Consider the following 18,008-nt stretch of genomic DNA (forward strand, 5'->3'; position numbering starts at 1 on the left):
CAGCTGCAATACCCTGCTTCTCTGATCTTTTATATTCCCGAGCAGATGTCTTTCATTAATTTATGGATTTATCATCTTTTCTTTTTTTTTCTTTTCCCTTTTTTTTTTTTTTTTTTACACCTGGCAGCTGTCTCAAGTTTCAGCAGTTATTGTCTATTTTGCATTACACATAGAATTGAATGTCATCTGTCTTCACAAAGCTATGGCTAAGAGAATTGAGGCAAAGCCACATGAGCTGCTGGGACAGATCTTGTTTGCGTTCCATCCCCCTCACCCCCACCCCTCTTTACCTCCTTAATATTTATTTGTGCTCATTTTCCTTCCTGGCCTTGAATGGAGCTTAGCTCGTGTTCAGTACAGCTGTATGTTTACTGAATCTATTCCATCATGAGTCATTGTGCGTGTGTAAGTATCCTGGAAACAGCTAGTGCTTTCTTGGAAGAACAGTTGCTTTTCAGCACAAGCACTTAAAAGGGAAATTAACCAATTGGTCAGTTCAGATTTATTTTGAGGAGGAAAAAAAGGGTTATCCAACTCTTGGCTTTTAAATGTTTCATTAACTATTTTTAATAGTTTATTAGAAGCATACATTTTATGGGGATTTTATCTTAATTACACGATAAGCGAGAGATAAAGATTTATTCTGTGTTCCATTTCAATTGCTTAATTCCAAGTATTACCAACAGGAAACATTTTGAAGCAAAAAATGAACTTGAAAAATTCAAATTACAATAATTTTTGCATTAAATAAAAGCCTCTAAATCCTGATCAAAACAAGATGAACAGTTTGTGTTTTTAATAAAAAGAATTAAAACATCTTAGCATAACTGAAAGCTTCTGGAAGATTTGATAGCTCTATGCTTATCTGAGAACCATGGCAAAGCAATTTGTATTTTGTATGGACACCAGATTTTAAAAGATTTTGGATTTTTCCTCACCGATAATTAAATTACAAGGTTGTTTTAATGTACTCATCTGATAGAGAAGATTAGAATCCAGATCTGAGGATATCTGCCGAAGTTTTGACTTGCCTAAAACTCTTATCACGAGGCAATGGGAGACAGCTTGCAACTATTATTTCACTTATCCATTTGGACAGATGGTCCTGAAGTGTGCCGGCCTCCTTTAGTCTTCTCTATCAGTCTAATGGAGGTTACTGGAGGGCCTTTCAGCTCTTTCCTTGGCACAAGAAGTATGTCAGTCATAAATTACCATCTTTGTAATCATTAAGGATCTCAAATGAAAACACAAGTTAAGCTGCTTGGGTTTACAAACATAAAACCAAAATTTGTTTCTTTGGTTTTTATCTTAGTGGGGGAGGGGGGACAGTAAGTAAGCATGGTCCCTAACTTTTCTATTTACAAAAAAAAAAAACCAAGCTGTTCTTTTGAAAATCGCATGGAATGTCAAAAGCAGTACTCATTGAAGAAATTCTCGGATATTTGGTTAAACATCCTGATATAAGTAGTCAAGAGCTTATCAATGTGCATTTGATTGTGTCTCCCGTGTAACTTTCTGGTTTCCCTTCGTTAAGATGGGTCATGGTGTACTTGGTGACGGTCATTTGGAAACCTTTGCCGTTTCCTAAATAACTGTTTATTTGCTTTTTCTGCATGAGGTGTGAAGTCTTGGTTGTGTAGTTGTGTGTGTGTGTGTGTTTGCACATACACATATGTTTTTCTCTCTCTCCCCTCCCCACCTCAGACTCTCTTTTAAGAGAAACTCCTTAGAGGAGCTTCTAGGAAGGACCCTTAATTGACCTTGGGGGGACCACATTGATTTTCTCCACGTGCATCTTCATTTCTGATAAATTATAAAGCCATTAATTTGCTGAGGAAATGGCAGGGCCAGGCTGCGGCACAGATGTGACCAGAGCCATCCCAGCTCCGAGTCTGCTGAGGAGTGCCAAGAATCTGGGGGAGAATCAGGAAGCCTGGATTGTTATGGTTAGCCTCACATTCTCTTGGGAACGGTTTTAGTTGCTGCTGTTTACAGATCTAAAAGGTAATGATGTTTCCAGATAAATAGGCCTTCTTATTTGGGGTAAGTGGCCATTTATTGATCTGATAACCCACATTTATTGATTTGTTAGCCCCAACTCCTGTTTTACCCTTAAAGGAGTTAACTTTAAATCCAGGAGAGGCAAATCGTATTTGGTTTTGGATCATTGCTTTAACAAAAGCAACACCCCCAGCCCCCATTCTGTCTGTGCCAAAACTACCCCTCCCAAGGTTTAGCTCTTATTTAAACACAAATGATTAAAAGGATGTAATAATATGATAGGAAGATACTGAGTCAAGTTGCTCCATTAGCACTAAAGGTAAAATGTGAAGCTTACATAGCAATGTTCAAAATAATGCATTTTATATCTTCATGTACATCAGTATAATAATTTGATAAAACTGCATAGTGTGAAGTGTGGAGAAAAGCACAAACAGAACTGTAATTCCCAAGAAGGAACAAACTCGTAGGCTCAGAGTTGTGCAGCGCATGTTGGGTGTGTTTGTCTCCTTAGCAACAAGTGATCAATATAGATACCATACAGACCTAAAACAGGGGTAATGTTTTGCTACCCTCGCCACAAGTTAGCCAAGTTTCTGCAACTAAACTGTGTGCCCTCACCATTATGTTTGGCAGTTTCTGAGAAGCAGTGGTTATTTTGGACAAGCGGCAGCAAGTCAGCAATGGATTACATGTCCAGTGCCATTGACCCTGCAACCATTCACACAGCTGCTTTGGTCAGCCTTCAGACTCTCTGGGGGTGGGGGGTGGGTAGAGTGGTCATAGGAGGTAGAGGTGGCAGCTCCTCTCGTTTAAAGAATTTTTTTCCTTAACCAATTGCATCCTACATGCAGGAAGGATTGTCACCCAATCACTTGAAAAAAGCAAAGCTCATGTTCTTTTATACCCGCTATCCCAGCTCCAATATGCTGAAGACCTACTTCTCCGATGTAAAGGTAGGGACATTTTGTTTTTTATTATCCATTTTTTTCACCTACATGTGTGATAATGATTTGAACTCTTGGAAGATAATGGAAGTGAAATGTGGAATCGATTCCTTAATTTCCTTCATACACCTGTGTTGTAATTGATATAATGCACTTTTCTTTTTGCCTAAAAGTGAACCAAGCAAAGATGACCTTTATGTATGGAGACCAAAAGACTGTTATTATTAAGCCTCTTGGGTTTTCTGTGGAGTCTTGGACACCATCTTTATGTATTTTAGCAGTTTCTTAGAAGAAATTTCAGCTGGTAATGGATGGTTTAGAGAATGTTTTTTTCCTCCACTCAGCAACAGTAAACTGTTTCTGTTTTTGTTTCTGTTGCTTTCCCATATTTGTGCTTATGAAAGCAAACTCTAGCACCTCTTTTTCCCCCTGTCGAAAAGGAGCGTACATTGAAATTCTCTATGCAGTAGCTGCTTAAAAACAAAAGTGATGATTGTCTCTTATTTACAACTTAATTTGTTGTTGATGTAGAGTACACTGAGCATAAGGAGAATGAATAAAGTGACAGATTCAGGACACATTATTCAAATGAGGATATGAAAGCTGTCGGCCTACAGCTGCAGCCTCCTTCATTCTACAGAATATTGGGACCTCCTGGTTCTGTGTGTGTATGCATGCGCGTGTGTGTGTCTGTATGTGTGTGTGTGTTTTAAGTAATTGTTTGCATCAACTTGATGTTGTGTTAATCATCTGTAACTTTTTAAAACATAGATTGGGTTTTGATGATGATAATGACACACATGGTATCATTATCCAAGGAACTTGATAAACATTACATTAGCTGAGATTAGTTTATTAGGGTTGGGTGCTTTTCCCCCCACTCCTCCCCTCCCCACCCCCATATGTACAAGTTCCTATTTCTGCCATTGAGAACTCACAAGCTGCCAAAACATGCACGCTCCTCTACGGCTGCCCCCCACACTGCTTGTTTTGTACTCATGCCCAAGTTACTTTGTTGGCCCCATTTTGCAGGCCATCTCATTTCAGTTTCCTTCACTGATGTTTTATTTGGCCTCATAAGAAAAGTTGTGTTTTCCCTCCTGTTTGCTTTTGAATTGTGTATCAACTTAAGCCCTTTATCTCTCCCCTTCCCTGGCTGTGCTTCTTTATGGAAGGCATGTTTTCTCCTTGTTCAATGCCAACAAACGGGTGAAATGGGGAAGATGGAGAAAGGCAGTAACTTAAATGGCTGATTAAGAATCAGTAAGCACAAAAAAAGGCTGAGTGATACAGTAGGCCAGAATAAGAGTTTGGGCTTCATGGGGGACTCTCTAGAATAGACAAATTTAAGGGAATTTGTCAACTGATTGAGGGCCAGCCAGCTTCTAGAGCCCAGGAGAACCTGGCAAATTCTTCTTCCAGGGAATCCTTCCAACACTTTAGCTCTTGGAGGAGGAAATGGGGGAAGGGGTTGAAAGTACTAACATGTGCGTGCAGGCATGCCTGTGTGTGTGTGTGTAGATGTCCATATAACCTCCTCCATCCTTGAGTACAATGACCTGCAGTGCTGTGATATAATGATGAGAAAAACTTACATCATTTATATTGCACCTTTCATCCAGAAAGGTGCCAAAGAGCTTTACGTAGGGATCACTCACCTACCATTGAAATACAACCATGTGGAGGGTGGAAAGTAGCAGTCTTTCTGAGCCATCAACACGACCCAACAGGCCGATGTAAATTTTAAGAAACATTCATGTTTGTATATGTGTGGAAGGGGCTGGAGGGCAAGGGTTGGGGAGATTGTTGATCTGTAGTTTTCTAAGTATCATGCAATATAAATCCACAAGAAATCGTTCCCATTCCTTTAGAATACATCTAGTAATTCAGCTTTGCAAATAACCATGCACCCTGTGTAAATAATAATTAAATACCTGAGTGAATATTTTATTTTAAAAAACAGAAATATTCAGATTATAGATTCTATCTGTGCTCTACCTATACCAGGAGAGAAAGGCTGTTAAAGTATGTGTGAATCTAGTTAACGCCCAATTATCCTCACTAATGGAGGGGAAGTAGTAGGGCATACAATGCAAAATGAAAAAATAACTGAAGGTCATTTCTCTTTTATTTTTGGAATGAATTATACAATTTTTAATTTTCCTAATTATGGTCTGTTTTTTCAGCTAGTAATAAATGAATTTTTATTCCCTGAGATAATACTGATGAAAAGGAAAAGTAGCAAGGCAAGGTAGGTTTAGAAACTTCCCAGGAAACAATGCCAACACATTCTGAGATTTCTTTAATATCAAGAATAATCTGGAAATCCACTGTATGCTGTTACATATATAAAAATATGTATATTATGTCATATATACATTATTCATATATGTATATATATATATAGATATATAGCTATCTGTATAGCTAGGTACATAAAGATATGTTTTAAATGCATGTGTGTATATATATATATATATATATATAAATGTGGACACTTATTTGCCAGGCTGTAATAGCCAGATGTTTCTCTATATGTGAATACACAATCCAAAATTTTATTTTGGTCAGGATTCAAGAAACCACTACAGGATTGAGAGGTCCTTCCTTAGAAATTTGGTGAAATGAAATCCTGAAATGAAACCCTGCACTGTATATCTTGAAAAAGACATTTACATGTGTCTGTGGACCAAGTAATACTTGCCATAAAAATACAGCCTATCCTTCATTGTGGCTACGTTCATGTAAGAGAAAATTCCTAGTTCTAAAAAACCGTGCCTTTCCATATCACAAAGTCATTTCAAATAGTGATTAGATGTTAGTTTTATGAGTTAAAACAAGGAGAAACACAAGCAGAAACTATTTTATCCCGTGAATAAGGTGTAGCCTACATGGACATCAAAATCACAGTTGGAGGACAGTGCTGGGTTGAGTTCATCCTCCAAGTGGTTCCAGAAGGTGTGCAAAGAAAGTGCAGCATACTTTTTGTATTTTTTTTTTTTTTTTTTAGAATGAATGCAGCACTTAACTCTTGATGAGTGACTTCCATTTGGGTAGAAATTATATGCATTTCAATTACCTTAAAAAGAAAGTAGAAGGAAGTCATATTCAATTCAGAGATGTTAGCATGGTGAGAGAATTTCTTCTTCTACGCAATGATGTATATGAAGGATAAAACCAGGGCTGATTTAGTTTAAATCCTAGAGTAAGAGTCTAAACAAAGTTCTATGTTCTCACAGGGAGTCCTATTTAATTCCCTCACAATGACCTTGAACCTGATAAAAGCCCCATGGCATCCAACCCTCTGAGAAGGGCAAGTGGGTAAATGGGAGAGAGAGGCCAAGGATGGACGGGCCATACCATGTTCTTTTCCCTACTGGGTGCAGATTTTAATGTATAAACTAATAATTCTTAGACCACTAAGTACAACAGATTCAGTGTCATTTTAGCTTTGAAGAACAGACGCTCACAGGCTTTTCAACCCGGCAGTGTTAAATGATGTATCTCATTCCCTCCACCCCTTGAGTCAACTGCTGCCTAGCCAGATTAAGGTGTCAGATTGATTTGTTTTATACATCTTTTGACCATGCTCATTGAATATTTAGGAAGTTTCTTCAGCCCATATTGAGGCTGAGATGTCCCGTGGGAAGCATTAATCAAAGTCACAGAGACTCGTACACTGAGGAAACACAGCCCCTTTATTGTAGCGATTAGTTTTTGCAGTAACACATTAACACACTACAGAGCTTTCCTTTATAGAACAATTGATCCTTTTCTTGTAAGCCACTACAGAACGGTGGAAATTAACTCTTTAAGGTTTAACGCATATTTCTCAGTGTGAATATCTGAAAAACAAAAAGGGAGTCTGCTTTTGCTTTTAGCCAGCAACTTAAACCGAAAAAATTTCAGTTCACTTCTAGTGGAGGGAAACCCTGTTCTTCCAGCCGTTGTGTTGTTCATTTCACTTGTCTCATGTTTTGGGGAGTCTGTTGTTTTTGACCATTCTTTCTCTCTGGTATTTCCATTCTCCAACAATAAGCTTTAAATCTCCCTTTATGTCCTATTCCTAAATAATGGCAAGTGCACTTACTTTTTTGTCCTCCCCATTAGGTCATTCATGACCATTCTAGAAAAAAAATACCCTTCGATTTTTTTTTTCCTCTACAGTACTCTTGTCCATATGAGACAATGTCTTGTAACAATGCAGAAGCCTAATCTCCATGTCAAAGCAATTTTCATTCCCCAGTGCACAGCCTGCTATCATTTTGTAATGTTTTGTTTCTTATTCTAAAAGAATTAAAAAGGAACAGTAAGCCGTCACGGGGGCCTGTAGTCCTTATCTCAGTGTCTGGAAATTTGGACAGTGTATTTTACTGCTGAGATAAAATGGAAAGAACTCCAAGTTCAGCAAATCGTAATGGGTTTAAGTTCTATTGAAATCGGCAACCAGAAGATCAGATAACGGGGGTCCTTCAGTTGTCTTTTTAATCGGGTTCCCCGCAAGGCTGAATAGAGACAGAGCAGACACACAGAGTGAAAATATAATTCTTGGATAGGTTAAGTACATGTTTGAACTCTTGCAAGCAGAAGCGATTTGCTGATGGCTTAATCATTTTCTGGTCAATTATCTGTAAGGACCCTTGCAACTGCATGGCAATTATGATGCAAGTTGGCCTTTTGGGAGAAACACCAGTCTCCCTGCTTCTGTTTCCTTGTTACTTCGATTCTCTGCCATAAATTTTCATTCATTTATTATGTTTGCTAGTATAGAAACAAGTTTCTGTGTAGTAATTACAGCCCCGATACACACTTTAGCTGTCATCTTGTTGGAGTCTGGATGTTCTCATGGCCAGTGTTTGATAAGTGTTCTTTGTTGATTTTTGATGAATGTACATCTTTTTCTGGGGGCCCAGAGAAGGGAATGCCTGTGATGACAAAAGGCAGGGGGTTGTCTGTCAGCCAGCCTGATATAAAGCTATGGATTTATTGGCTTTGACTTGGCAAGTTGAGATGCATCTGTCCTTAACGTGAACAGTGGACTGTCAATAAGGATGGTATCATTTGCAGTGAATCCAAGAAGACATCTTCATTTAAAAGGTCATAGGGAAACCATGGTAAACAAAGGTTTAAAACCTAATCATGTTAGAGTAAGTTGGCATTTAAAAAAAATGTAATAAAGATTATGACCATGTTTTCTGTGCACTATGTCTTAACCACACCTTCCGAACAGCATGGACACCAGCTGAAGGGAGTGTGGGTCTCGTCCAGTGCTGATTGTAGAGAGCAGATGAACAGGCATGGCAGTGTGCCCAGACAGCACTGGACATGGGTACTGTGGCCTGATGTTAAGTGGAATCGTGGCCGAGTAGGCATGGGAATCACTCACTATGAAAAACAAGCAAATGTTCTTCTTGTTTTGTGTGAAAGTCATTTTCCAGAATGGAGCGAGGCTGTGATATAGTGGCATGGACTTCTCATTAAAAAAAAAAAAATCATGCTAGTGGTGAAGTCATGTGATTTATCATCTCTGGTACCTGAGGTTACACCTCTTCCCAGGATTCTATAGCTTGAATGAATTTCCAGAAGAAGTATACAAATGCAATTGTTTTACTGAAAGGTTAAGAACAATATTTACAAAAAGATATTCAGCTTAAGGAAAATCGTATTTAGAATATGAACTTCCCATTTGCAATGTGGAGGGTTGTAATGTGATTTCCATTATTTGTTGCATTTGATAATACCCCGTAAGTATGTCATTCCTCCCACTAAAATCTTGCCACCATTTTGGAGGAATTAAAACATACCTTTCGGAGTAAAGAGGGGAGGGAAACTTTTAAAATGCTTCACATAATAAATGAGGGAAGTGGCAATATTCTTATCCTTTTCAACATTTAAATTTAACAGTTCAACAGATGCATTACCTCTCAGCTCATCAAGTGGTTTAGCAATTTCCGTGAGTTTTACTACATTCAGATGGAGAAGTACGCACGCCAAGCCATCAATGATGGGGTCACCAGTACTGAAGAGCTGTCTATAACCAGAGACTGTGAGCTGTACAGGGCTCTGAACATGCACTACAATAAAGCAAATGATTTTGAGGTAGGCACTAATCTTTGTTTTTGGTCATCTCCCTTCTCCTTTTATAAAAATGTATCTTCTGTAGAAAAATTCCCAAATCTGTTTTTGTCTTGGTTTCTCATGCAAGCATCCCCCGGTAGAATAATAGAACAGCAATGGAGAGCTCCCCCGTGATTCCCATCAGAGTCATGGGATCTGACCCACTTCCATTTCCTTTCCCATTTCCTGGCTCTGTTGCTTGTGTGAAGGGTTTATTGGGCATGGAGAAGGGAACTGGAGAATCCAGGAAAAATGGCAGATAATTTAGTGATTCCTTTCCAGAGCAAAAGTCTCTGCTTCAATAGGCCTTTTTCATATTTAGGTTCTAGGAGTTCAGTTGACCTGAAATTTGCTATATGCAATGGTAACTGTAAAAGGTGTTTTCTAAAGAAGTCTAGAAATGTTGGAGGGGGAGTGACTCCATGATTTCTAACTCTTAAACATATTTACTTCCTTTATGGAGAAAATGATATGAGAATTTGCTAAGTATAGATCATAAGAGTTCCATCAACATCTTTTTTGTTGTTTTTGTCTTTTTTTTTTTTTGAAGGAGAGACTAATGCCTTCATTGTGCATATGTGTACAAGTATGTAGCTGGTTGTTCCTACACTTTGATATTAGTCTATACCTACAGCATGCTTATTCTAGACACACACAAAGCACTATAGATAATACCCAGAAAGCAACAGCCATGTAACAATGAAGGATGTGTGACTATGAGTAAGGCATTTCTAATGTGGTGCCTCAGCAAACAGTTTTCATCATAACATGATGAGTCTCTATAAGACAATGCTAGCAAATCTCCCAGTACTCACAAAGGCATTTTGCTGAGCCCTGCTGGCTGAGACAACAATAGCTGGAGGTAGAATACAGCATGAATTCTGCAGGATGAAGCCCCTGATAATGAGTAGACGGGCTATGGGTTGACCAAATTGGTCCATTGCTTGTACTCTCTTGGCGGGATGCTGGAGGAATTTTCTCTGTCACATCTGCTGGTGTTGGAGCCTTACATTAATATTCTTGCCTTCCTCAGGTGGATAGGTATTCATGAATGCCCAGGAAGGTTTCTTTGGGAAAACAGAGGGGCACCTTGGTCTGACCTTAGGAATAGGAGACCTAATTCCCAGTTCCTTCCTTGTTTGTCCATTCCTTTTTGGGTACTCTCCCCACTGTTTTGGGCAGTGCAGATAGTTATGGTGGATCATAAAGAATTGAAAGTGGGAGCTTAGCAATGAAGAAGTTTTGGTTTTTGACTTTGAAAGTTTGAATGGTTATATTGCAGACCACCAATTTATCTTTGCCAAATATATTTTCTTACCAAACATGGGGTAAATTAAACTTTTCTTTTGCTGAACACATGAAATGTAGGGATACTTCTTGTATTGTTTCATTATTTTAAAAGTCTCTGCTGTAATTGAGCACTAATGTACTATGTTGGCAGAACACTCAGCAAATTTCTTCTAAAGCAGAAGAATATGATTATAGCTATACATTATAAAGAAATCTTAATTTAGAGTGTCTTTTTTTTCCTTCTTATGAGTCTATTGCTCAAAACCTTAAGCTAAGAGACTTCAATCATGTGCTGTCAAACAATTTACAGTTTATGACATAAATTTTTGGTTGGCAGCATGCATCAAACTCGTAAAAATATTGCCCAAGATTTATGGGATGATTCTCCATATTTCTGCATAGCATATTCAAGATGACAAATCCTTAAAATGCACATTAGGATTTGAAAGCTTGTTTAAACCTTACCTGGATGGAATTTAATCCCTTACTCAGAGTTCAAGGGCAAAAATGGCACAGACAGGGGATGGCTGGCCTCAAGAGGTACCCAACAAGCTCTCCATTTAGCATCCTCTAAATCCTCCTTTAATATGATTAACATCTGATATTTCTCTCTTTGTGAATCATATCCACTTTCAGCCAGGCTACCTCTCCTTTATCTGCAATGTCTATTTTAAGACCATTTCAGTGCAAGGTCTTAAATATGGGGCCTGGAGAGGAATTTTGTCACTTCTCATGCGACTTCAGACAAGTTATTAGAGTATTCTGGTTCTAATTCCTCTTTTGGTTAAAAGTAGGATATTGCCTGAAATGGAGTGAGAAAGAAGCAGGGCCATGGAGTCTACCCTCTTCCCTTACCCACTCTCATGAAGCTATGCACAGACACATACTCTTCGTCACAGAGGATTCTAATATTACTGAGTAGTTTTTAATTTAACCTCTCAGTTTGGTGCATTTATTAACTAAAGCTTCAGATAAGGTGATCCCTTCTTTTCCATGCCTTTGTGCATGGAGGTCAGTGCTCAAGTGAGATGCTTAGAAAGCCACTGGCCTCATCATTGTAGTTTTAGCAGTGTGGGCCATGGCTGGAAGCCAGAAGCAGACACAGCACCTCGAACCAAATACTTCAGCTGCTATTTTGTGTGCTTCTTCACTTTGTATTAGAGAACTGTACACCTTAATTTCTTTTTCAATTCTTAAATGGAGGTATGGAGCTTGGTAGAAAAACTCCAAAGTTGTGTCTACTTGATGCCCAAAGATCCAGCTAGTTAAAAGGAATGTATTAACTCAACTGAGTCTTAGCTGGTCAAATAATGAAAGGTCTTGTTGAAGGTATTTTTAAGCTTCTCAGCCAGTTGTTTGTAGCAATAATGACACATTTAATATTACTTGACCGTTTACCATATTACAGGCACCCTTCTAAGGGTTTACCAGCATCAACTTATTTAATGTGAACAATATTAATAGCACTGTTTCTGATATAGTAAAGAGAAAAGCTTCAGTGTTCCTAAAGCTTTGCTCTTTATAGAGTAATTATGGTTGGCCAGGGTCAAGGAGAGAGAAAGGGACATGAAGATGTAGCCAGTGCTTTACCCTTCATTCTTACATTTTCTTCCTCCTTTCTCTTCTCCTACTTCTTGTCTTTTTTTTCAGCTTTTTGCTCGATCTCTGTCTCTGTCATAAATTTGCTGGTGACACCTCTGTCATTGCTTAGCTCCGTCCCTCTGCAGCCCCTGCTGCTGAAGACTCTTAAGGCCAGAGAGGTTGCTGACCTCTGGCCTACAGAAAAATAAAGCAGATGGGGAAGGTTTATCACTGGCAAAGAGGGAGTGGCTTGTGCTTCTTTTCTATTCTAGACCTTGCATTTCCTGCCCTTTATGAGTCAGGACCTTCTAAGTGACAGGAGAGCTTGTTCTGCCTTTTGTTTCAGTCTGCACAATTGCTAAGATTCTTGGCAGAGACTTAGGGTGGTGAGAGCCTGAGAAGACCCAGGGGATGTAGAAGAAGACACTGAAGTTTAAAAAAAAAAGAAAACCTACACTTCTAGTTTGTGCTAAAGGGGGAAAAGTTGGCGAGATAACATGGGGGCAGGACATCTCCATTCTGAACGTGAGCTTGCAAAGGTGTATGAGAGGAGGCACGTTCGATTACAGGATGCACCTTTCACTCCTGCTTCTGACATTTAATGTGATTGGCAATAATAAATTTGTCTTTCCAGGTGTGATGGTATATATTTCCATGCTTCATTCTCACTTCACTTTGAAGAGCTTCCAAAAACAAATTTCATAGGGAGGCAAAGAGGGTTTGGGATTCCTTCCCAGTTTTTAAATCATACCAATACTTCTGACTTTAGAGACACTATGAGTTCAATTTTACTGTTTTTCTTTTTCTCTCATCACTGTGGCAAGTAAGAAAGGCAATGATCATTACATGGTGAGCTAAGAAAGCGGCAGACCCAAAAGTTGTGAGGTTTGGGATGGATTAAGTGTAAGTTGAGAAGAGAATGTGAGGAACACCTTTATACAGGCATGTTGGGTACCACGAGGTAGCTCTTCCCCCAAGACAGTAAGACAGGATGCCTCCAGAGGCCCCCCAGCAGGTGTTCATCTGTAGAAGGGTCCAGGTCCCCAGGAAGAGTAACTAGCCTCCATCCCCCTCAGTAAAGACCTAGGGTTTAGGATGGAAGCCGTAGGCTCCACTGATTACCAAGCTTGTAAATGCCATTTTCTAAGGTACCAGTATCTCACTTAGAGGCTGCTCCATCATAGACCTTGTGGGTTTGACATTTTTCTAGGTGATGTGACAACCAAGAAGGGTACTTCCACAAACTTACATGTTTTCTTATTTCCTCTTGGAAAGAGAAAATTAAAAAGCAGCATCATAATCCCACTTTGAACACGCACGCAAATACACCTACTGTATACATCTCTCTCTACCATCCCTACCCCCACTACCAACACACTCCCGCCTAAAACGGAACACGTGTTTAAGATTTAATGTCTTTGGAAGTCTTTTGTTCACATTGTCATCTCTTTAAAGAAAAATGAGGACAGGTGGATTTAGGAAGCGCTTCCCTCTGCTCCAAATAGATACTTAAATATGAGTGATCATTTGGAAGACTGCTGTTGCAGTCTTTTGGCCTCAAAGCCACTGAGCCATTTAAATGATTGCACAACACATTCTTGGTGGGTGGCAAAGAGGAAAAGAAACCGTTACCATTTCTTTCCTTGCCAGTCCCGCCATTGACAAGCCAAATTGATCCTTTAAGAGACTAAATGAATGTTCTCTAAATATATGTGTACACATGGCTGTTCTGGGCGCATATTCCTTCCACAGAATTATTGGCCTGAAATTTGAAGGAGAGAGCAGTAAAGAAATGAAGTTCGAGGTAGGGTTAAAGGGTTGGGGGTGGGGTAGAGATAGAATTCTGTGAACATGCATGAGGCTCCATTTTTATACCGCTGTCCTTTTGGGATTCAAGGTGTTCATCAGTATAATGAAGCGGGCCCATTGATTTATCATCTATTTGGTAATGTCATTGCATTTTTAGCTCCCTGTGTCTTTTTTGTCATTGGGTTACATTCAAGCACAGTAAGATCAACTTTAAAACCTCCTTACTCAACAGCTTTATTAGTTATAGCATTTCCGTGACCTTTCTCAACATTCTTAAAGAAAAAGATACAGTGTAATGTCGCTTTACTTTGCTTATTGTCCTTTGTTGGGGTGAACAAAGCATTTTCTACAGTGGCTATAGCACATAATTATACAGCTTTCAATAGCAGTGTCTTGGCACATATCAAAGTTCAGAGGAGCCTTTAGAAAAAAAAAAGATGTTTTGTGGCAGCCTAGGGAGGGTCTCATCTTTCCTTCAGAAAATAGTTCAAGGCTCTTCTGTCAAGCTTCCCTACTTAGAGCTTTTTCTCCTCCTGCTTCATAAAGTTTAAAGGGGATTCAGTGGAGTTCTATGATCTATTTCCTTTGAAAGATTGTTCCTCGGCACAGAGAGGCCCTTTGACTTCAAGAGTTCACAGATTCATGTCTTTAGGTATCATATGTCTGACCTTATCAGTTACTCCATTTAATGTAGGAGAAAAAGTCTCAACTCTTTGTGTTTGTCTGTTTTGCCTCTGTGAAATGATTTGGTGAAAAGACCATCCTTTTTAACACACCACTGAGAGACCGTTTCTGACTGTAACCTACCCTGTGGCTTTTCTCTCTTAAAAAAAAAAAATTGTCCTTGTGTTTTGTGTATGGATGAGTTCACAGTGAGAATAGAATTATACAAGGGCAGGCGCACACACAAAAAAATCTTTTGCTTTCCTCCTTTCCCTCCCCACCCCCCATGATCTATGGCTTCTCTCGGTGGCCGTACCCCAACAGGCGAAGCCATTTAGCAAACGCAGAGATAGCGGCTGCAGTGCTGGGACAGCGCAGGGTTTTCCCTTGCTTCGACCTACCCCTAAGGCCTTCATAATTAATTGTCCTTCAGAGATGAGGAAAGTTCAGAGACAGTGTGTGGAGGGGTGTCTATTGTCTGACATTCAGTTCTCCTTGCCACGGTGCTTTTTCTCCATCCCACAAAGGGTTATCAATAGGAGAAAGAGAGCAAGTTCTCTTCTGATGGCTGCTTGTGGTGGTGGTAGCATTCAGTGCAGTGTTATCATTGTGTTCAACCCATTTTGGAATAAATGTCTGGAGAAGTTCTAACAACCTTTAGAAAACTAGCCTGTTTATTTCATCTAGATTAAACAAACTCATTTAGCAAACTACAGCCTGTTTGAAGTTGGCGATCCCCACCCCCCTTTTTCCACCCCACCTTTAAATGGCAGAAAACATTTTAAATCAGATTTGTTCATTTCCCTCCCAGGATTTTATTTAACGTTAACTAGTTGGTTCTTTTTTCAGTTATATGCCAGAAAACCTACTCGTTTCTCTTAAGTACATCAGTATACATTGGCAGCAAGCAATATCTTTGCAAACATTCCTTTTGGTTAAAGATAGAAGTATAATTTTTGGAAGATAAATTATACCAGCCTAAAAACATTATTTCACCTTTAATGATTGCCTTAAGCCAATCTTCAACACTATTTTCTAATATGACATAAAACAAATACAATCTGTTCCTCTCCCTCCTTTTTTTTTGGCTGACACACAACATAAAGATGTGATACAGGGACGGCTATTTGAGAAGTATAGGAAAAGGAGAACTGTCTATTAATGATCATTATACCACTGTTCCTGTTAAATAGGGTGAAACCAAGAAAAACAAATATAATCATTCTTCCGAGGAGCAGTTGAATTAGCAAATTAGAAAGGTTTAGGATAACTGTATTGCAGTGTTCACAGCGATGTCAAGGTGGAAGGGAATCATATTTAAAGAAAAATCTCTGCCTCCCTTGCAGCAATTTCTTTTGGAGGAAGAGACCTATGGGATGGCCACCACCGATCTTGACCCCACTGTGCTCTGAGAACACTTTCACGATAAACCTTCTGGTATTTAAAGAAAAACTGTGTAAGGAAGTTGACACAACTAATATAGTCATACCAAAAAGGGGGTCATAAAAAATTAAAGTTATTCTGATGAATCTTTCATTAGAAGCATTGAAAAGGGACACTAGTATAGCCAAGTCCTTTGTGCTGCAATCTCTTCTTCCGGGCTCTGAGCTATTGTTCTTTCAGCTCCTCACACAGACTTTCACTTTCAAACTGACAAAAGTCACTTAAAAGCCAGACAGCTGTTCCAACACACCCACCTTTCTGAGCTGGAGCCACGGGCAGGTGCCGAGGCTTGCCGAGAGGCCGCGTTTAAAGTGGGCGGTGGTGTTTTTCTCCTGCCTTAATGCTGCTTTGGCACTAATTTTGGGGTGCTCCTTTTAATGCTCATTTGTGTTCCCCACCCAATTCCCCGTGAATATTTTGTGTCTCTTTCCAGTGGGAGGCATTGACACCTATGATGATGTTTGTACCTTGGCTTCTGTGGCTAGGATCAGATTAGTGAAAGTTTGCGTGCTCATAGGAGACAGGGGAGTCGGACTCAGAAATCTCTCTCCTTCCCTTTCTGCCCTGCTGCATGGTAGTCAACCTTTTCCATCCAATTCCAGATCTCTCTTAAGCTTTTCAGATTTCTGTCAGGAGCAGCTGGGATTAGATGAAAACACCCACTAAAGGGAGAGACAAGCTTCCTCTTAGAATTTAAGGTGGAGGTAGAGATGGGTCGGTGGGAGTTCTGCCCGCATCCCAGCCCACAGAGCAGCAGCCGCCGTGGGCCGCGGCGGGCCCCCTGTGTGTGTACCCCAGGCCTCCCCTCCCCTGTCACCTTGTGTACAGTCTGGTCTGTGACACTGATGGTGATTATGTCATTATTTTGCTCTGGGGGCCCTGGCACATCTGCAGAGCCCAAGCACATCTTCTTTGTTGCGCTGGCAAACGTCCCACGCCGCAAATGCTTCATTAGCCCTGCTGCCGGCCTCCTTGCCAGACGCGAGTGCCCAAATCCAGGCTTCTTTTTGCTCCGTTCTTTTGTGTAGCTGATGATCATGTATTCATCTTCCCGGTTCTTCCCCATTTTCCTCGACTTCTGAACTCCAGATGTCCCGGTTTTCTTGCCCAAAATCACTCTGAAGTCTACAACAAGAAACAAGGTGACTCTTTCCCCCTTTAACCCATCACACCCCTTCCAACCTCTTCTACTTTTTCAAGCGTCAAATGAATAGTGGCTTTGAATAGCTCCTCACCATAAGGGCTCACCGTTGTCAAACTTGCAATTTGAAAAGACACCACATTGTTGCTTACAGGTTGCGAAGGTAGACGGGGTTATTAGATTCCGTTTATTATATGTATGCTTTTCTCTTTCATCTTCACCTTCACCCCCCTTCCTCCTTCTTTCCTTGGCACCTTTATTTTTGTTTGCACATTGCTCCTTTTATCAGTTTTCAGAAAGCAGTTTAAAATGCGACTACAGAAAATATTCTTCACACCTCACTGTGCGTGCTGTGGTTGTCTGAAGGTTCCTTTTCTCTGAATGGAATCTTCATCTCCGCCCCTACCAAAATCCCCTCCCCTCCTCCTCCTCCTGCTGTCATAACCTCCCAGCCCTCCACAATGACCTATTATTAGATATTTAAAGTGGTTAACACTTGGCTGTTTTGGAAACGAGCTAAAACATTTCTCTCTGTCTAAAGTTTTACTTTAGATATTGAACGGTGCCACAGCTTTTAAGTATATTGGTTTCTACATAAATGGCAGTAAATTTTAGAGCTTATTATCTCGGTCTTTGATCAGTACTACATAATTGGTATGTTTCATTTCCCTTAAATTTAAATTAATTGATCTGTGTTAGCATATTATAGCCAGCTTCCCCAATAGAGAGTTTGACCAGCTTTTAGCCCCCAAACGCTATCACATAAGATGTTTTAAATGTCTCCATCTTTGGTTAAAACGTAGATTTTAGTTTTGAGATATACCTAAAGGGATAAATAAATATATTTTGTGAGACTTTTGGTCCAATTGTTGCCCTAAATTCTAATTTGGAATCTTTGGACAGAGTCCCTGGTAAGGATTAAAGAAATCTCCCTCCAAGGAATGAGTTGCTTCTGTTGTACCCGGTTCCTGAGCCCAGTCACTGAACCCAGCTCCGAATCTTAGGGACCCTCCAGC

General features: G+C 39.8%; 1 protein-coding gene across 8 annotated transcripts in view; it reads left to right on the forward strand.

Annotated features, from left to right (window-relative positions):
• The window catches only part of PROX1 (prospero homeobox 1), a 51,304-nt gene that overhangs the window by 14,194 nt on the left and 19,102 nt on the right, over positions 1-18,008 (forward strand). For 7 of the 8 annotated variants that reach the window (XM_077157794.1, XM_077157800.1, XM_077157795.1 and 4 more), the window contains 2 exons: positions 2,850-2,957; positions 8,853-9,047. In XM_077157794.1, the coding sequence (XP_077013909.1) occupies positions 2,850-2,957; positions 8,853-9,047 (303 nt within the window). The remainder of the gene's footprint in view (positions 1-2,849; positions 2,958-8,852; positions 9,048-18,008) is intronic. The other variant, XM_077157801.1, reaches the window with a different exon arrangement.

Source organism: Tamandua tetradactyla, chromosome 4, assembly GCF_023851605.1.
Source record: "Tamandua tetradactyla isolate mTamTet1 chromosome 4, mTamTet1.pri, whole genome shotgun sequence".
Taxonomy (NCBI): Eukaryota; Metazoa; Chordata; class Mammalia; order Pilosa; family Myrmecophagidae; genus Tamandua; species Tamandua tetradactyla.